This window comes from Equus quagga, chromosome 16, assembly GCF_021613505.1.
Source record: "Equus quagga isolate Etosha38 chromosome 16, UCLA_HA_Equagga_1.0, whole genome shotgun sequence".
Classification (NCBI taxonomy): Eukaryota; Metazoa; Chordata; class Mammalia; order Perissodactyla; family Equidae; genus Equus; species Equus quagga.
In genome coordinates, this window is record NC_060282.1 from 10,088,151 (window position 1) to 10,109,776 (window position 21,626).

The 21,626-nt window shown below is 39.4% G+C and overlaps 1 protein-coding gene across 1 annotated transcript in view; it reads right to left on the reverse strand.

The window, feature by feature from the left end:
- The window catches only part of PHF20L1 (PHD finger protein 20 like 1), a 73,262-nt gene that overhangs the window by 6,753 nt on the left and 44,883 nt on the right, over positions 1-21,626 (reverse strand). The window contains exons 15-20 of the mRNA XM_046641860.1: positions 11,465-11,629; positions 7,590-7,771; positions 6,524-6,623; positions 5,008-5,203; positions 1,490-1,853; positions 77-239 (exon numbers count right to left, since the gene is read on the reverse strand). Of these exons, the coding sequence (XP_046497816.1) occupies positions 77-239; positions 1,490-1,853; positions 5,008-5,203; positions 6,524-6,623; positions 7,590-7,771; positions 11,465-11,629 (1,170 nt within the window). The remainder of the gene's footprint in view (positions 1-76; positions 240-1,489; positions 1,854-5,007; positions 5,204-6,523; positions 6,624-7,589; positions 7,772-11,464; positions 11,630-21,626) is intronic.

Sequence of the window (21,626 nt, forward strand, 5' to 3'; positions counted from 1 at the left end):
GAAAGCTTTAAATAACTTAATAACAACAGACACTTCACATACTCCAGTCATTGTATTTTAGCTCCTTCTTTATTACCATCGACTTCTTTTTCTATCAGGTCCATCCTGCTGGTAACTTCATTCTGCACGTTCTCTATGTGTGTAAGGAGATTGAGCTGCCACTGAAGATGAGAGTCTCCTGGGTCTTCAGTGCCCTTTTTATCATTATAAACAAATACCAGATTCTTTTCAGCTGGATTCTTCTCCAAAACACCATTGGAAAAAAACAAAGAGTTGAATGAAATACGTCATAAAGGGAAAGATATATTAAAAACCTCACCACCCACAATGATCAGTCAAATCCAATCCGACTCCTGGACTGCTTTTAAAGGAAGTGCAAGCACACAATTCCATTCCAGTGGATGGTCCTTAAGAGCAGACACACCCACCACGTCTCTCCTGCTCAGCTACTCCACTGTGCTACGCAGGGCAGAAGGCATTCAGTACAACATGCTCAATAAATGAAGTTGCTGATTATATTCCGTAATTAGAATGCCCAGCTAATTCAGACTGACCCCTTCCTCAGTTAATCTAAACTGGTGACATAAGTGGAGTGAAGGCAAAAAGCAATGATGGAGAAATACAGACAGTTGGCAAAGGCCAGTATAAAGTTAAATAACAGTAGACTGCACTTTACTATTGCAGTTAAATTAATGAGGTGAGGGAAGACGAAAATCTTTTAAAAACTTAAAAACTGCAAACTGCTTAACACACACACAAAATCTGAACCCAGATTCTTCAGCGATAACTCATTTCATAAGATGGATATTAATTTGACAGAACAATTTACCACAAATTCCATGACCAAATTCAGTTCAGTATTTATTTATGGTGATTACTTGATAAAAGAGGCCACAAAAATAAAGAACTAATTTTAACGTGACATTGCTAATTGAAAATCAATAAAAAATGAAGGTACAACATCTCGAAGACAATCCCAGAGAACAGGAAGTAAGTTTATAAATACTCATTGTACACAGAGCTGTAAAGAATCCACCTTACTGCATAATGGGATTGATGTACACTTACAAATATGCTAAAATTTTAAAAAAGGAGATTAGCGTGCCACATTTTATCTAAAACACATAAAAAAGGAAAACAGATTAGTGTATACACACCCATATGCACTTTCACGTTCTCACACACACATTTTCATTTGGAATAAAATGTGGTGCGTGTTTTTTGGAGCTATCTGCTTGTGCTTATAAAATTGAAACTTTTGTTAGGGCAAACATTTACTGAATTACTAGAATTCTGAATTAGGAGATAATTAAATATCCAAAAGGCCAGGGTTTTTTGTGGGGAAAGCAAAAATGTCTTTGCCCTAACAAGGCACTTGTGACCTTGGAAATGTAAGTAAAATCTGGGAATTTCGTAGGTTTTATTTTATAAAATTTTCCTTTGTTGTTCTATCATATTTTCCAAGCAAAGACAAATGAACTAGTTATACCTTTTCAAGCATTCCATCTTCTTTTACTGAGTATCGTAAACGGTTTTTCTCTCTCATGTGGAATTCTTGTTCTTCTTCAAAACTACTGACATCATCATCCTCTGAGCTCCCAGGGTCTGCAAGAGATTTGCAATCTTGACCAAAACTTTGTGGCTTTTGGTAGCTGTGCTCGCTTGTTATGTAAGTTCCTTCCATTTTTAGGGGCAAACGAGGTGGGTCTTTATGATTCTGTACATATTTCTTTTCTTCTAGATTAACTATGTCTTGCACTGTTATTTTTTTCTCTACCCCAGCAATTGCTTGATCTTGGTCTTTTCGCTTCCCAGAACAAGCCCAGAGATGAAGGTCAGGATGATGTTTATTCCTTAAAACAAAGTTGGAGAAGTGGCAGTTCAGAAAAACAATCCAGTAACAAGTTTAACACCACAATCAACTTCAGGATGTAAAATCACAGTGAACCCGTGGTCCTCCAGCCTTGTGTGTGCTGAGTGTGCTGATTCGGGCGCACCGCGGCCCCCTCTCTGCGGGAGACCCAGACCAGCACCAAGGGCACCAGGTGAGCAGGAGCTCACAGACTCCAGACAAAAGCAAAGGTATTCTTTAGGTTAAGCTGCCCCAAAATCCATCCCAAATTTGAATCCTCACAATTCTAGAGAAATAATACTCAGGTAGAAAAGCAATAATGAAAGTAATTCTGCTGACAGTTCACATCATCATTTGATATATGTACTTCTTTTTCTATTGATTTTTCATTATAGTTTTTTTAACTGTAGAATATGAAAAACTTTTACATGAGCACATTTTAAAATCTTTATTCAATCAAAAAGTGATACTTGCTCATCACAAAAAATTCAGACTACACGTGCGCACAAAGTAAAAATCTCCCACCACGGCAATCATAAAGAATGCGGATATGATCTTACATGCTTTTCCTATACATACAAAATTATTTTTAAAACGTGAAAGCATACACTTTTCTTTTTACACAAATGGGGCTCTCATACAATTTACCTTCTTCATATGTAACATGTATGGGTATCTTGTCACATAAGTACAGAAGGATTTCCCTTTCTTTTACTCTAGTAGCTCAACAGTATTAATGTACCACAGTCTAGTCTAGCCAACCAACTTCCCACTAACAGATGTGTGTGTGTTTGTGTATCTTTTCAAACAAATGGGAATCTTTCAGTCAGTAAATCTCTAGATAGACAATTGCTGGATGACGTACACACATCTTTGTTTGGCAGGCACTGCCCACGTGGCCGTCAGAGAGGTTGCATAATTACATCCTCACCAACAGTCTGCAATAATACCCATTTTTATACCCATTATCCTTATATATATATAAGGTGTATATATATATATATATATATATATATATATATATACACCTTTTATACTCATTATCATCAAACATGATATTGCAGCTATTTCTGTAGTAATTAAAATTCTGCAGTAGGTCAAACAGGAATCCATTCATCAAAGTTGAAGTGAAAAGATATTCAGGATGCATAAACCTTTCAGAAGGCTCAATAAGGTTTGTGAATTAATAATTTCCATGTTAGATAAACACCAGGAGTCAAATTAGTTTCCTTCTAATAATACCCAAGTATTATTCCTGAAATTATAAATTTTACCTTTTGAACCCCTATAATAATTTAATATCCAGAAAATACTAAAATTCTTCAACAGTAAAAGGCACAGTAGAAAGCAAGCTGGCTTTCAGTTCAACAGTCCAATGGGTGAATCCTGCTGTGCACAAGTTACATAACCTCTATCTTTGACTAGTCGTCTATACAACAAGGTAAGATCTATTTTTTGGGCTTATTGAAAGGATTAAATGAAGTATATGAAAGCACCAATTTCTGGCATGGAGTAGACTTTCAATAAATAGTAGCCAATGATAATAATTACACTACTAGAAATATTAACATAAAGATGGCCTATAGGCATGAGGCAAAAATGGTAGTTAAAATCCAGAGCAAAATTATGAATGCAGAGGAATTCATACTGATATCAAGAAGGACAACAAGGTTCTAAACAAAAGGCTTACTAAGTTAGTTCCTCCCTCAAGTTTTACTATTTGCATGGCCCTTTTATAAAAAAATCCATATTGAGTTTGATGACATAAAACAGAAACAAATTTCATTCAACCAACAGGTTCTGAATACTTATCTCTATGCTGAGCACTAGGAATAAGATGATGAAGATGACACAAGCCCGACCTTACAGGAAGCCACAGTCAGTAAGGGAAGACAGACATAAGAGAACCAAGTGCACCAAAGCACATGACACCAGTATGCATGGACTTTGCCAAGAAGGGCGTGATCAGCTCTAGCTGGGCAGGTGATCGAGAAAAGGTGCAAGAGAGACCAGTGGTAGGTTATTCTGGGTACGAGTAAAGACCTGGAGCTATGGAAAAGCATGCTTCATTCACGGATTATGGTTCCAATAGCTGGAACATTTGGGGGAAAAAAATCAAGAGAGGAGACACATGGCAACAAAATGGTAGAGAGAATATATAGCACGAAAGGACTTAGAGAACATGCTGCTTAGACTTTGTTCTCGGACACCAGAAGACACTGTGAGAGATAGAGATGAGCCCATATTTATCCCTTACCCACAGCACACTAGCAACAGTATGAAGGATAAACTGAAGGAGCATAAGCCTGGAGCCACAGAGAATTAAAAAGGTAAGGTAACTGTTCTTGTTAACACAACAGCCTAGGTGGAGCCAGTTCCAGCGCGGAGAGGGACAGGATGCCCTGAGCGATGTTCAGGCATTACAGTGGCCGGGAGAGCGTCGTACACCAAGTCCACGTGGGAGGCACCGGGAGGGGGATGGAAGGAGGGAAGAGGCAAGTTTCTGGCCTAGGCAAACGAGTCAAAATGAAGAAAATCTTGTGAAGAACCAGTGAGTCATCCTGTTTGTATACCAAAAAGGAATTTTTTTTAAGAATTCTAGCCAGGTATTAGGAAGAACTGAAAACAAGACTTTATGAACATTCTGGTATGTTATTTAGGAAGGCTCGGGTTTGTTTTTTAAGGGAAAAGTCGTCTGGGAGGACTAAAACATCTTTGGTGCACAGCAGAGGGATGCATTACATGATCTGTCAGCTCCCTGCAAAGCCAATCTCGAGGTAATTAAAAAGTAGACTGTTGGATCTGTCTCATCTCGACAGTATTCCCGAAGGAAGACCCACAATACAGGGCTGCTCACCACAACAACAGCGCTTAACTTTGTTCCCCCGGTGATCAGAGAACAGCAGGACACTAACATTTGCTGAAATACGGGATGTGGTGTCTGCTTCAACCACGCTTATCTACTCCAGGACAACAGTCAGAAAGCAGCTATTCACCCAAAGTTATTAATCTTTCCTTCTTTTAAAGTTAAAATTTACTCGAGTATCTAGTCTGTTTTCCAAATTGCTAATCTGAACCTTCAAAAGGCCAACTGATTTCATTCAAATTAAAATCTATACTAGTGCGTGGCACTCCCTTCGGCAGGCTTCACTTACTTCAGTATCCCGATCTTCAGCTGTAGCCCATGCAGAACTTCTGTAACACCACAGACATCAGCAAGCAGGTGATGTGTGGAAACTATCTTTTTGGCATTGAGATGAGAATAATTTTCTTTCAAAAACGATAACCCGCACATTCTCCCATTATTCAACCAATCCTTATCATAACGGTATTTTGCACTCCACCTCTGACCTGTAGAAGAAATTGACAAGAGAGTGACAAAGGATTCCACTCATTCAGATTTCCCTTCAACTGCTCCCCTACTAACATTACTTGGTGATCAAGGTGAGCTCTAGTACTAAGAACAAACTCAAAAGAAGAGCAAGACAGTGTTGTGGGGAGCTGGCGCCGTAAGAGTTCCTCCACACCTTCAGACTTCCTGCTCACTAAGGAGAACAAACTCTATTAGGGATGGGGGCAGGGGCAGATGACACCTACAGAAGAACCCTGAGTGACTGCTTTCCATTTTTGCTGTATCTGTCATCTGTCTTCTAAAGAGGCTGAAAGGGCTGGAGAGAAACTGCACAGAGGTGCCCGTTTCTCCCACTAACGTTTGTTTTGAACTGGATGAAACAGAGAGCTCTAGTTAAGTGAATAGGGACCCCTCCCACATGTCTGAGATCTCAGAGAATCCAGTATAACCCTGTATCTTCAAAGTCAATAGTAACTATATCCTGTTATGATCAGTTGCTTACGTCACTGTCCCCTACATGCTATGATAGTGGAAGCGGGGGTTAGACTCGATCATCCTACCTCTTACCACAGTTTTTGGCAAATAGAGGGCATCCAACAATGCTGCTGAATGAGTGAAGAAACGTCTAGATTCACAGAGTCTGAATAATTCTCCTGCTTTTTAATGTCAGTTTTTTTTGGATAGACATGAGAACAATTCAGTAAGTAGCCCTTTATTTGAGAATACTTTGTTATCTCCTGCTTTGGAAGCTGAAAAGTGTATACAACATGCAGAACATTTATTGCTACTCGAAGAGTCTCTAGCACTGAGGAAGGCACTAAGTGGGTGGGCAGTGAAAAGGTCTAAGTTCATCTCGTTCCTGCCATGTCTAGTACTATCCTTGTGCAAAAGGCATGCAACTTCCTGGGCCCCAGCTGCCTCATCAGTGATATAAGGGATCACATGCGATAATCTGAGGTCCCCTCTGCTCCCAACTTGGTTATATATGTAGCACTATAGGACACTTTTTCAAAACCATGTCAGGAAGAGTGTGAATAGGCACACATAACCTATTTAGAAATCGATACAAGGAGAATACAAAGAGGCTCACTCTCCAGGAAAAAGCCATAACTCTGTCCTTTCAGTAAGGTAGGAATTATGTTGATGAATTTATGCTAATATTTTTGCCTAAGTAATTAACATGGAAAATAAAAGTCTAACAGTGGAAAATATTTAAAATGTTTAACACGGAAGCAGAGTCTGACTGACAAGTCACGGTGTCTTACACAGCCCATACAAACAAGCCTGCAGGCATCCTGCCGTCAGCGCAGGGGTCTCACCAGGAGGGTCTCGGCAGATGTAGCAGATGTACTGCTCTGGAATGCTCTCCTCCAGCAGCCCCATGCACACGCTGTGCTGCCAGCACAGGCACTCCTCACACTGCCGGGAACAGAGGAGAGCTTACGTCACCAGCCATTCGCAAGAAACACAGACAGAGCCCTTCCTTTCCATGAGCAGGGCTAGTCTCCCGCTGCCAACCGCAATTCAATTCTTATCCCCACGAAACAAAAGCAAATGAGGATTTACGATGAATTTTGTTTTTGAAACAGTCAACTATTTCAAGAACGTCCTCTTGTTCGACAAATTACCTAAATCATAAAAAAAGTCAAAAAAATATTTCCCGCTGACATTTAAGCAATCACTTCTTAAAAAAAATAGCTTATTAAAGTGAAGAATTTTTTTTTTAACAAGTTTGCAGCAACAACCTTTTAAACTACTACATATATGGTGACCCTGTAAATTTGTAGTTCCCTTATTCAAGGAAACCATTAAAAAAGGGGAGGAAAAAAGATTACTTTTCTCATTCATATTAATGCCCCCCAATCTTCCAAATGTCATCACAAAATATGGGTCATGTTTCCCTTTTTTCTTAAAGATAATCTCTCTACAGGGAGAGGCTGTTTTTAATGGCTATTTCTTGCCACAAAATTTTCCTTTAATCTTTGAGAATAGCGGAAACTTTAATGTTTGAGTATCTGCCCACTGAAGGGTAACTATGTAACGCAAGTTATAAACAAAAGGGATCCAGACCAGCAAGAGAAGGGGTGCTATGGTCTGCCCTTCAATGTGGCCACTTATCCATCTTAAGGGCTCTTGAAAAGAGTTTCTGCTGGAAGGTCTCAAACTAAATACCCTAGCAAAGGGACAGTGGCCCTCAAATAAGCACACTGTCTACTCCATTTGAGGAAGAGCTCTCCCAACCATTCCTAGTGGTATTCTAAACATGACAGTAAGTTACAAACCTCTACCTTCAATAGGACGGTTAGTACGAGAGAAAACAGGAGGCCTGACGACTTGCTGAGCGCCCGAAATAGCGAGTTCAGTACTGGGGGGAACACAGGCTACCTGAATCATGAAGCCGTTCTCCTCGTCCATTTCACAAATGCACCTCACAATTTCATTAAGAGCATCATCTTCGTCCTGAGATTCCTCAAAATTGGTTGAATCAAAGTCCTGATTGTACTCATCTCCACTTAGAAGCAAACTCTCGGTTGAAGAATCATCTAGGAATTCCATATCTGATAAGTCTAGAATATATATAAAAGTGTACTCAGCATAGTGTTTTTTCATTTTTATGTCATTTCCCAGAAAGAAGCTATGGGAAATGATTACAAGTTAATAATTATTTAGAAAGGGAAGGCAAACAAATGGGAAGAGATTGTCTATTTACATCTTAATGTACACACTATTACAAGTAACTCAGATAGTATCTCCTAGTCTTGGCACTTACAAAGGTTACAGCTGAAGTTGATATTGATAACTTAAATTTGGATAGTTTTCAAATGCTTTCACAAACGTTATCCTTTTTGATCCTCACAAGAACCATGGGTTGTACAGAGAATAGGTTTCATCGTTTGTCCCACAGAGATAAATGGCGCTTCAGAAAGGTGAAGGAGGCTTACATAGGGTCTAACAGCAACAGCACTATTCCTCGTTCATCAGTGTCATCACCAACCATCGCACTCAATGTACATCAGGTACTGCACGAGGCACTTTAAATGTAAGACAGATAACTTGCTTACATAACGCAGCCAGCCAGTGGTAAAGCCACTGTACACCAGCACCGCCTGACTCTAAAGCCGGTGTTCTCCATTTCACCGGTATTTCTTAAACTGGGACCATGAGTTCTCTAAGGAATTTAAAATTTTCATTTTGACAAAAATTTTCTAAAATTTAATAAACTAGGTTATATGGACGACCCCTACATACAACTCGATTTAAATGCCAGGTTTTAGGTTTGTATTTATAATAGTGTTGATGTCAAAGACTACCATTTAGCTCAGGCTATTGAGAAAAAATATTGGGGCAAACATAAGGAAATAGTTATGACAAAGGGAAAGAAATGACAGGACATGACTGAGGGTTTTGCAGGAGCGCAGATGCAGAAATGTTGGGGGCAACGAGCCATCACAGGACACATGGCAGAAGACCTTACCACTGCCAGGAGACTCGCGATGTGGAGGCTGAGCAGCAGAGCCCCCTAGCGATGAGGTGGCCCCTCTCTACCTCACCATCCTGCCCCCACTCACATTCTGATTTACTCCTTCACCTGCTTACTATTCATCTCCGCTCTCTAGAATGTCAGAGTCCATGACAGCAAGAGCTTTGCATTGTTGAATGCTCCACACCCAGTGCTTAGAACGAAGCCTGATATATATAGTAGCCACTCCAGAATGTGTGAAAGAGGTAAGAAGGGAGTCAATATGTAGAGAAAATTTTCTTTTCAGACTAAATCAGACCAGATGGAGGTTGGCTAAATTTGAACTAAAAAAATTCATGCTATTTATATTTTAAATATTTCACATGACTTAGTGTGTTTCTTCTTGCAGCTTCTAATCTTATTTTTTTCCCTGACTTGATGTGTTTGAATGTTTTGATTCGTCGAAAGTTAATGTTTTATAGAAAAATTAATATTTTCTTCTCTTTAGGGTCTTAGGGCATCTTGGATACTGTAAGGTCAAGAGATGAGATAATGGCAGAGAAATACATGAAAACATTCAAGGAGCAAGAACTAAATCAATTAGATATAAAATCTTTCCAATATTAACAATATGAGTAGCTTTGAGAGCCTAAAGAGGAAACTTCATTCATTCATAATCTTCCTGGCTTAAGTCCAAAATTAATGTTTTCTCTTGGGCTTTCCTGAATGTAAGTTCATGCTTCAAAATGGCAGACTAGAACACGGACAAGTAGTTTCAAAGGCTGTTGCAGCATGGATGGCAATCATAACCAGAGGCAACAATGCATCCAATTTAAAACTATTATCATTGAAAGGAATAGTGTATATCTCACATATGATTGCATGGCCAAAATAATCAGGCTTTACGGTATCAGAATGCAAATTCAACATTGGTCAGAAAATCCATTTGAATAACTAACTTCCAAGCATCAAAGAAATGCTTGACTCAATTCTAGGGGATTAGTAAATGGGTTACTGGGTAGAAAGTTACACAAGAAAAGCAAGTAAAAGTTCCTTCTCACACTGAAATAGTCAGCTGGACAATAGCTCCAACTGAGTGGCCACAAGAACACCACTCTCTCCCAAATGCTACCACTTGAACTATCATTGTTATCTCCTGAGAGTATTCTCAAAGCGGGGTTTCCAGGATCAGCATCGCCCGGGAACTTGTTAGAAATCAGAAATTCTGAAGGTGAAGCCCAAAAACGTATTTTAAAAAGCTCTCCAAGTGGTTCTGATGCATGCTACCATTTGAGAACCTCTGCACTAAGACCTCTGACCCTTACTAACATCTATTTTCTCTCTCAGAGCTCAGTGCTTGATGACATGAAGGGCAGGGGAAAGACCCAGAGGAACTGAGAGTGCATAGCCATCACACTCTTTCCACCCCTCTCAAGTGTTCTAGTGCCAGCAACATTGCTAACTCAGATATGAGCTCCCATTCTCCATCACTCTGCAGAGAGACGGTTTTTAGACCTTGATGGCTCACAGTATGGGGGTTCCTATGTGATTTTCCACCCCTGCTGCCTGCCCCATAGAATCACTCAGAAGCTGTATCTTGCCAGGATCCACCCTCCCAGAAATCGCACTTAATTGTGCTCTGCCACAGGACCCAGTATCAGAATATTTTAAAAGCATCACAGTAATGACTACAATGTACACTTGGGGTTAAGAACCACTGACCCAAATGGGAAAAGGGGACTTGTGATTTAGAAAAGGGGAAGGGGGGCACTTTTTCCTAATCCTCCACTCGCACATTTCTTTTTATTAAATATCTCAAAGGTGCTGTGTGCTTTTTTTAGGGTAAAGGGAAGAATATGCTTTTCTCCAGAGAGCTAAAGAGGAGTTAGGTCTGGAAGAGAGCAGGCAGTAACAACGCGATAGGAAACACGTAACCTAGCATCTACCATGGAGGGCACTCAGAAGAAAGGAAAAGACAGGAAGTGAGCTCACCCATAAGTATCCCTGGGGTTTTCTTTAAGATGAAGACCCCACCCCTTATTCTTCATCCCTTGCCTGGTTCCTACTGTGCTGGAGCTCTGGTCTCCAGCCACTGCCGTCAACGTCTAGAGCTGGGAGTCTCTCCTCCCATCGCTGAGACTGGAAGGCAAGAGCCCTCCCCGCCCCCCATCCCTGTCAGGACTCGGCTTGTAGGAAAACCTGACAGGCTCCACCTCCAGGGCTCACTTCACCACTTGACATGGCCTTCTGTCTATGTGAAGGTGCCTAACACCTGCGTGTATTCAAATCACTCATCTGCCCACATTCCCACACCTTCGGTTGCAGATGCATCTGTGATGAAAGGACATTTTTAAGACTATGATAAATATTTGGTAGAAAAACCATTATCTTTGGAGTTAAGACAGACCTTGATTTGAGTTTCAATTCTAATACTAGCTCAAAAAGTTAACTGATAAGCCTCTACTTGTTTATCTATGTAACGTGGACAACAACATCTACTTGGTAAGTTGGTAGTGACTATGAAAATATATGTAAAAACATCTAAAGAAGACCAGTATACAGTAGACACTAATAGTTTCCTTATCATCCATCCTACAATTAAGTATAAAAGCCAATTTTACTTTATATACATTAAAAAGTAGCTCAGATTCCTAATGTTGAGATTTTGTTATTAATTTATGGAGCAACTTTTTAAATTGTGTGTCCTGCTCAGACAGGCCCTCAATAAAGTATGTTTTATTCTCAGTTCCACATTCAAGAATCTTAAGACTTGTTTTAAGCATTACATGGTTACACATACTTTCACCACTAAGATCAACTGACAAAATTGCCCTTGGGTACTGATATGTTGTATTTTTCTCCGTAAACATGCTTCGCAGAGCCAGAGAACTCCCAGAAGATCGAGTTAGTGGAGAAGAGCACCTTTCCAAAAATTCTAGGGAACTGTCTTCATAGTCTGAATAGTCTGCAACATAAGACACATAAAGAATTATTAATAAAGTGTCAGGTAATCAATAAGAGTCACTATAAAAATAATGAGAAAGTCATGTTTTATGATACATAAAAAAATCATGCCACCACTTTCTCTTCTCATCTGTGAACAGTGACATCATTATGTATTTGATGAACTGGGTTTGGCAAGCACCCCTGGGAAATACACCCCAGGCAGAACAGACACAGCAGGGAGTACTGTGTTCTAACTGGTGCCAGTAAACTCTTGTTAAGTAGTCCGGAAGTAAAAAGGATTATTTCTACATTTTCTCTCCTTTACAATCATAGCTATGTCTGCAATAAGATGTGTAAGATGGAAATTCGCCACTTTTTTTTGCAATTTGTAAAGAGGTTCTCATTATGTCTAGCATGTCAATTATTACAGTGATAATTTGATCAATAAATTCTTCAGCAAAAAAACTTGGAATGAAATTAACTGGTCCTGAAAGAAATTAGTCAAAGTTATCTCTTCCTCAGGTTAGAATGAGTCATCTAGATGGATGAAAGTGGAGAAACCACATACAGCTTACAGGAGAGCGGAGGTGTGGTGAGGGCAAGGAAAGCCAGGAGAAGGTATGATTCTAGGCACTTGGGAAGGCTCTGAAGCAGAGGAGAATCTGGCACATCTGACAAACTATTAAGACTGTAGCTGGAGCACAGCGAATGAAAGAGGTAAGAATGAGGCTAGAGTGACAACAGCCGGACAAGATTAAAGATTTTTTTAAGTTTCATCCTAAATGCAACAAAAAGTCAGTCAAAATCTATGAGGGGAGCAGGACGTGACAAGTCCAATTCCATTTTTCAAAGATCACTCTAGCTGTGGAATGGAGGAGAAGGTGCAGGGAGGCACAAGCAGAAGTGAGGACACAGTTCAGAGGCTGCAGCCGTAGTCCAGGCAAGAGAGCTGGTGGCCTGGACCGGGATGATGGCAGCTGAGGTGAAGATGCAGAGGCAGATGTGGTGATCTGTAGAATGGAGGTGGAAGGCTGAGATGATGTCATCCAAGGCGATTTCTAGGTTTCTGCTTGAACAACTAGGTAACAAAAGTGGGGTTCTGAGATGAGGCTGCAGAGTAAATGGGAGGTAGAGAAACCAGAGAAGGAATGTGGGTTCAGAGGAGGGCTTTGTACAGATGGGAGAGTCTAAACAACGTCTATAAAAATCTAAAAATGTGGGTTGGGGGGGGTGAGAAATGCCAGGAGTTTTAGAGACAGCCATTCCCTCCATTTTATAGAGGCAAAGAGGAAAAGATGGACATATTCAGGGAAGTTTGTAATGTGGTGGATAGAAGACGAGCAAATTCTCATCTGATGGCTGCTATTCCCTCAACTGAGTGTGAGGCAAAGGATGCCACCTAAGGCAGGTTAGGGAATAAACACAAGGTGGAAAAGAGTAGAAAAAGTTGAGGAAACATAGAGTGAGAAACGAGCTCACAAGAGAAGAGTAGTACTAATGCTGGTGTGTCCTGAGCATCCATTTGAAGATGGTGGTTGTGGTAAGCAAAACGGTCCATGTCCTAATCCCCGGACGCTGTGAATGCATTAGGGTGCATGGCAAAGGGGTGTTAAGGTGCTAAAAGGGTAACCTTAAAACAGGGAGATTATCCTGGATTACCTGGGTGGGCCAATACAATCACAAGGTCCTCTAAAAGTGAAGAGGGAGGCAGAAGAGTCAGTGTCAGAGAGAGGTGAAGTGGGAAAGACTGAGTGGCCACTGCTGGCTTTGAAGATAGAAGGGGGAACGAGCCAAGACACACAGCAGCCTCCGGAAGCTGGGACAGGCAGCTGGGAAAGAAATGGATTCTCCCATGAGGCCTACAGAAAAGAATGCAGCTCTGCTGATACCTCGATTTTAGCCCAGTGAGACCCATTTTCGACTTCAGACCTTCAGAACTTTAAAATGATAAATTTCTGTTGTTTTAAGTCAAAGATAGGTAGTAATTTTGACAGCAGTAATGGGAAACTAACATACTGGTCATCATAAATACTACAGCATAGCCCACGTTTATTGAGGGCTCTCTATGTGCCAAACATAACTCTAAGTGATTTATGTGTATTAACTCTTTTAATCCTCACAACCATCCAATAAGGCGGCCACAACTGCTAGTGTCATTTTCCAAATGAAGGAACAGAGGCAGGAAAGGTTAGGCCAATTGCCCAAGAATACATAGCTACCAAGGGCAAAGCCAGCATTCGAAGCCTGACAGCCTGACCAAAGGAGCCTTACTCTTCACCAAAAAATGTTCTCAGTGGATTTCAACATTTAATGTGTACACAAACTGGAAACCTTGTTAAAGCAGATTCCTAGGCCTCACCTGGCAGTAGGTCAGGAGCGGAGACACTCAACTCGAAGATGCTGCTGATGCTGTCACACTACAGAGCCATCTCTGAGTAGCACTGTGCTATTCTGCCTCTTGTGGCCTCACAGTAACTACAATTTGTCCAACACCACGTTATTCAGGCCCAGGCACGGAAAAGGCATTTATTACATGCTAGCCAGGTACTGTCTTAACTACTTTACAGCGATTACCTTATTGAATCCTAACAACAAATCTATGTAGTAGATATTATCATTACTATTTTAGAAGTGAGGACACTAAGGTTTAAATAAGAATTAAAACAGAATTTAAATAACTCGCCCAAAGTCACCCAGCTCTAAGTACTGCAATCAGGATTTGAACCCCCATGCTCAGCTTTCAAAGCTGCCCTTTTATCGACTACAGGTTATAGTGCCCTCTCAGCAAAAGTAGAAATAAGGTCTGAGTGTAAAAATCATGGTAGAAATCCCAATTTGGTGTTAAAATAAAACATGGCTGGGGCCGGCCCCGTGGCCAAGTGGTTAAGTTCACACGCTCCGATTCGGCAGCCCAGGGTTTTTACCGGTTTGGATCCTGGGTGTGGACCTAGCACTACTCATCAAGCCATGCTGAGGTGGTATCTTACATAGCAGAACTAGGAAGACCTACAACTAGAAAATACAACTAGGTACAGGGGGCTTTGGGGAGAAAAAGAAGAAAAAAAAACACAGCTGACATTTAATTTCTCTATTAGCAATTAAACAAAATTTCTTAGCATTCCACACCCCACCTGTATTTCCCATTCCAATCCCCTCGGGCTATGGTGAATAAAAGCCTACTGCTATGTTTCAGGGTTAGATCAAATGTAATCTTCTACATAAGGCCCCTTCCTTGATCACTCCAGCTTCTCCACACTTTATGGAGAATTTATTTTGTACCACTCTACCACACATAACATATCATATCTTCCTGGTAGCTATTTATGCATGCCTCTGATCACTTTTACTGTATCCTTGTACACTCACAAGCTCCTGGAAGGGAATCTTTGTTTCTACTATACAACGCTTTGGATTCTCCTTGCATTCCTCACTCTAGGTGTTTTACATCTCGGTAAGCCTTCAGCTCTCTCATATTTACAGATACATGAAAAAGAGAGGAAGCGACTCTCTCAAAGTAATAAAGCTAAAAACTGCAAACATGTCATTCTTAAATAAATCTCAACACAGCAATTTCTCAGACAGACAGAGCGCAACATTTGTTTCATATCCTGCAAACTAATTCTGGTAATCAAAACATATGTCCACTCACCAGTGTATGGAATGATCATATAAAGAACTACTTAGCTAAATGACTTCTTTTCATAACTTGATTTAAAATAACAGATGACCGTAAGAACTTAGTACGTCAACAAAGACAAGTAAAAACTTGCTGGAGGGAGGAATACACAGTCTAGCAGACAATCTTTAAGGTACAGGAGGTAAGATTCACATCAGAGCATGACAGTTAAAGTTCAAATTAAGACTCTGAAGCCAGACTGCCTGGGTTTCAATCTGCTTCTCATCAGTTTATCTCTGTTTTAGTTAACTGTTCATAAAAGGGGGACAACAGGCCTCATTATAAAGGGTTGATGTGAGGATTAAATAAACCAGTATATATAAAACACCTAGAGAGTATTTGGAACATACTCAGCACCAGCAGGATAGGCAAAATAACACTGAGTGGTGAATAAAAGAAAGAATTTTTTAAACTCTCTGCTGGTAGTAAAAATACATATTATATTAGGAACCTCATGTAATAACAATGTGAATTCTTTAAAATTAAGATATCTTTAAAATTTTAAAGTTATTTAAAACCCCTTATTTCAAGATTAAAGATGACTCTTCTAACTTAATCATCTGAGGGAAAGTATCACTTCCAAGATGAATGGAAATGACCCAGAATAAGCTCTCTGCAAATGTAATACCTGCAAAGATGTTGGTGATCACCCGACTCAGTATCTGCTGTGTGTGAAGAGCAATGCTTCTGTGCAGCTTTAGTAATTACTGGGACTCTAGTTACAAAGTTAAGATATTCATTTATAGGTCTGATTTTTAAATGTAAACAAAGATATAAAGTTCTTTTCTCTTAATTAAAAAATAAAAATATACAACATTTTCAAAGGATTATTTTTTTTTTTGAGGAAGATTAGCCCTGAGCTAACTACTGCCAATCCTCTTTTTGCTGAGGAAGATTGGCCCTAAGCTAACATGCATGCCCATCTTCCTCTACTTTATATGTGGGACGCCTGCCACAGCATGGCTTTGCCAAGCGGTGCCATGTCTGCACCTGGGATCCGAACCGGCGAACCCTAGGCCACCAAGAAGCGGAAAGTGCCAAGTTAACCGCTGTGCCACCGGGCCGGTCCCTAAAGGATTATCTTTTAATGGCTCTTTATAATTAGGATACTGTAGTTAATGGCAGATCACAATTCTGAGATGCAAGTTTTCCTGACAATTTTTTCTCTAAGTCTCATTAATCCTAATCATCCTCCTTTCTTTCAAGTTACCACTTCCTGCACCCACATAAACTCTCTATCCCTCACTTTGCTACAAAGGGTGGCCCACTTCTTATTTTGTTCTTTATCAGCCCCTCCCTGTTATCTTTTCCCCACTCCCACAAGTATTTTAGCATATCAGATTCTGCATCTGCTGCCCAAGTGGTGCAACAGTCCTGTTTGCTGATGCGGTGGAGGATAACTTAAACAGCGGCCCCTCCTGCCCTGACATCTCGGTGTCTCACCAGAATAGCCCAGCCAGCCACATCCCCTCAGATGCTGCTCAGCTGGGAGAGCATCTAGCAGATTTTCCTGCAGTCTGAAGCATCTCCTGTCGGCACTACGATGTGTCATCACGGAAGGGTGTTCCCTGGTCAAATGAACTCGTGGTTAAAGAGTGTTTGTGCACAGAGCTGGAGGCATTCTGACTTTAAGCTCTCTCTAGTTTGGACTCCACAGAGCTCTATGTGAAAGGGTGGGGTGCAGGAAGAAGGGGTGAGGAGCAAGGCAGACACAGGAGTGCCTGGAGATGTTCAAGACACTCTCTGCAAAGTGGTTTCATGCTTTTCAATCCCATTTTGATCCTATATCTTCAGATTTACTCTGACAGCTTTAGAGGCAGAGAATGTAAAAACTTCACAAACTGTGGAAAAGTCAGATGCTATTTTTGGCCCATAGACAGAGTTAAAAAATCTGAAGAATTTACCAACAAGGATATTACCCAGCTGGCTTTATACGTTTTAAAACTGGCTTTTTCAGTGTTTAATGAATATGAAAAAAATGAGTATGACATAAAGCACATCAATACCACAAAATACTTAAGTTTCCATCATGCAGTCTAAGGGAATACTAGCATTATTTCTGAAATGAACTGATGAGCTCCCTTCCTCTACGTCCAAGGTAACCAGCATCTTGAGATTTTGTTTATCATTCTTTTGGTTTCCTTTATGCTTTTACTCCATACAGTTGAATCTCTACAAAATACACTGTTCAGGATTACAACGTTTTGATATTTACAGAAACGAAATCATATTACACGTTTCCTTCAGTGCCTCGATTTTTAGCTTATCATTTTGTTCCTGAGATTCCTGCAGAGATCATGCATTTATTTACACAGTGACATGGATTCCAGTGAATGGATATATGACTTCTGATGGACATCTGGGCTGATTCCAGTGCTGCTCTGAACGTTCTTGTCTCTGCCTGACATATCACACGAGTCGAGCTAGGATTTTAGTTCTTCACCTGCACTCGCTGATGCCCAATTGCTTTCTACAGTAGTTGCATAGTTGTCTCCATTTCCTGGGCAACCTCTGATAGCATCCACCTTCCAATTTTTGCCCATATGGAAAGTATGAAATGTATTTCACTAGGTTTTAAAAACTGTGCTTACCCAGCTTCTCAAAGATCAAGTATCGTACTATATCATCAACTTATCATCTTAAGGTTTTCACTTCTGCGAAGTACCTGTTAAAATCTTTTGCCCATTTTCATATTGGGTTATTTTTCTTTTTCTTTTTGATTTGTAGGAGTTTGAAATAAATTCTGAATACTAATCCTTTGTCAGGCAGATGAGCTGCAAGTATCTTCGTACAGTTTGGTTGTCTTTTCACTTTCTCTATGTTTTTGATGAACCAAAGTTCTTACTTGCAGTCCAGTCAAATTTCCAACCTTTCCCTTTAGGGCTAGGCCTTCTGTTCAGTAATCCTTCCCTGCCCAAAGATTATAAAGCTGTTTTCCTATCTTTTTTGCCTTTCACACACTCAGTGTTTAATCAAGCTGGAAGTGATATTTGTGGATGGTGTAAAGTAGAAGTCTAATTTCATTTTCTTCCCCGTATGGATTATAAATTGTTCTAATACCATGTACGGAAGAGTTCACCCTTTACCCGCTAATCTAGCCGCCAGCTTTGTACAAACCAAGTTCTGAAATACGTATAGATCTGTTTTGGATTATCCCGTCTTTAATCAATATGTCTGTTCTTCCAAAATACCTCACTGCCTTAATAACTACAGCTGAATAGTAATTCTCCTCCCTATTCTTCTTCAGGAATGACTGGATTACTTTTGGCTCTTTACTCTCCCATATTAAGTTTCAGAATTAGCATTGAATTTATAGACTTCATTTAGCATGAAGCGACAACTTTTCAGTATGCAATCTACTAACCCATGAACATGAATTATCTCCCATTTATTTAGACCTTCTTTAATGTTTCTAAATAAGGTGTTATAATCAGCTATTCATAGTTTTTTTTTAAAAAAATAAGTACACATGCATGTATCAAATGGTTTTTCTACATTTACAGAGATAGTAATGTTTGTTCTCCTTCATCCGTTACTGTGGTGATTTTTGTTAAATGATTTTCTAATGTCAAACCAACTTCGCATGCCAATCCTACGTGGTCATATTTTCTTACACATTGCTGGATTTAACTCCATAACATTTACTTACGGGTTTTGCATCTATGTCTACAAATGAGAAGAGCCTGTGACTGTCCTTTCCCATATTGTTCCCTTCTGATTTTGAGAGCAAAGTTATTTAAACCATCTAAACTGAATTTGGAGTTGTGTTAATTTCCTAGGGCTGCCCCCAACAAATTACCACAAATTTGGTGGATTAAAACAGCAGAAATGTATTCTCTCACAGTTCTGAAGGAAGAAGTGTAAAATCAGGTGCTGACAGGGTCACCTCCCTCCGGAGGATCCAGGGAGAAATCCTTCCTTGCTTCTTGCACCTTCTGGTGGCTCCAGCTCCTTGACTTGGGGCTGCATCATCCCAGCTGCTGCCTGTGTCTTCACAGGGCCTTCTTCCCTGAGTATCTCAAATCTCCCTCTCCTTTCTCTTATAAGACACCAGTCGCTGGCTTTAGGTTTCCCCTAAATCCCAGACGATCTCATTCTTAATCACATCAGCAACAATCTTATTTCCAAATACAGTCACATTCACATTCAGGAATAGGGGTTAAGACTTGGACATACATTTTGGGGGGACACTATTCACCCCACTATAGGAGTATGCCCTCTTTCTAAATTTGGAAATAATTTATATAAGTTTGGAATAAACCTGCTCCTTTAATGTTTGGTAGAACTTGGCAGCAAAACTTTTTGGAGCAGGGCTTTATCTTTGTGGGAAGATTTTAAAATATTGATTAAATTTCTTTTAAGGTTTAAAGACTATTCAGGTTTTTATCTTCTTCTTGATTAAGTTTGGTTTCTGGCAACTGTCCATTCTTTCATCTAACCTTTCAAGATCGTTGCATAAAGTTGTTTATATTTTCTTTTTATGTCTAAAGCATCTGTAGTTATGTTGCCTTTATTCCTAATATTGACTAAATACACAAATGTGCATTTTGTCTTTTTTTCTTAATTAGTCTTTCCAGAAGTTTGCTGGTTTTATGAGTTTTTTACGAATTCACTTTGGGTTTTTTTATTTTTTCCTGGCTTTTTTTTTAGTTCATTAATTTCTGCTCATACATTTATTATTCACTTCTACTTTTTTGCACTTGTTCTCTTCTAACTTAAGCTGGAGGCTCAGCTGCTTGTCAGCCTTCTTTTCCAACATAAGCACGCACGGCAATACACATTCTTCTTCTAAGTGCCATTCAACTACATCCTCAAGTTTTGATACAGAATATTTTAATCATCTTTCAGGTTCTTAACGTCTTATTTATTTCCCCTTTGGACTGTTCTTTGATCCATGAGTTAGTTAAAAATGTGTTGCTTGATTTCTAAGCATATGGGGCTTTTCTATCTCTCTCTTTAATCCTGATGTTAGTTAACTGTATTATAGTCAGAAACCACAGTCTGCATTATACTACTCTTTAAAATGTGTTGAGATTTGCGTAAAGCTACATCCAGTGGTCAGCTTGAATTAATGCTGATGTCTGTTTAAGAAAAAGGTCCATTGTGTAGCGGCTGAGCTCAGTGCCCTGGATAGGCCTATTACATTAACTGGGCTGCTGCCATCTTTCTTATCTTCACAGAATATACTTTTGAGTTCTGTTAATTTATTAATTACTAAGAAAGATAATTTGTTAATTACTAAGAAAGAAATTTTCCATCTAGGAAGATATAAAGTGAACTGAACCTTTATCATTATATGGTAACCTCCTATCTTAGGAATGATTTTTACCATAATGACTATTTGATTTGATATAAATATAGCATTCCAACTTTCCTTTTGGTTTGTATCTGCTCACCATATTTTTTCCATACTTTTATTTCCATCATTGCCCTGTCCTCTCTATCCTTATGTTTAGAATTGTCTCTTGAAAGTAATATATAACTGGATTTTTTAAATCTACTATAATAATCTCCTTTATATAGCCATAATTACTGATATATTTAGCTTTATTTCTAATGTCTTATTTTGTAATTTGTATTTTTCTTCTTTTCTGTGTTCTTCTCTTTGTATTGCCTTCTTTTGGATGGTTTTTTCATCACAGTTTTTTATCCTCTACTTTGGAAATTATACCCTATGCTTCTCTTCTTTTAGTATTCATGTTAGAAATTCTATAATGCAGATTTAACTACTTAGAGTCTAAAAGCAATAAATTTCTTTTACTCTTCCAAAACAATACAAGACCTTAAAAACACTGAAAATACACGTATGCTCCTCTCAATTTTACAAGCTACTATTACTGTTACATGTTTTTCTTCTCTACCATTTTATTTTTCCCCACATATCAAACTGATTTATATAATCAATGTTTAGGTTTATCCACATATTTACACTTTCTTTGCTCATCATTTCTTCCGGCATCTCAAACCTTCCTTTTGTCATCACTTTCCTTCTGCCTTCAAGTAGAGGATTAAGATATCTTTTAGAGATAGGCTATTGACAGAAAAATCATTTGGTTTTTTTTCAAGTTTTTCTAAAAACATCTTTATTTCAACCTCAATTCTGAAAGCTAATTGAAGGGGCTATAAAATTTTAGATTGAGAATAACTTCTTCTGTCCGCTGAAGGGTGCCTGGTTAGAGCATCTAGTCCACCATAACTCTGGAAATGAAAGTCTCTAACCAGTTGCAAGGATTCATTTACAAACCTCAGTAAAACGGAGTTGCCTATTTCCAAAATTATCAAGACAAAAGAAAGCTACAAAAACTCCTCAGTTCTCAACAAAATAGGGATCTTGTCATAC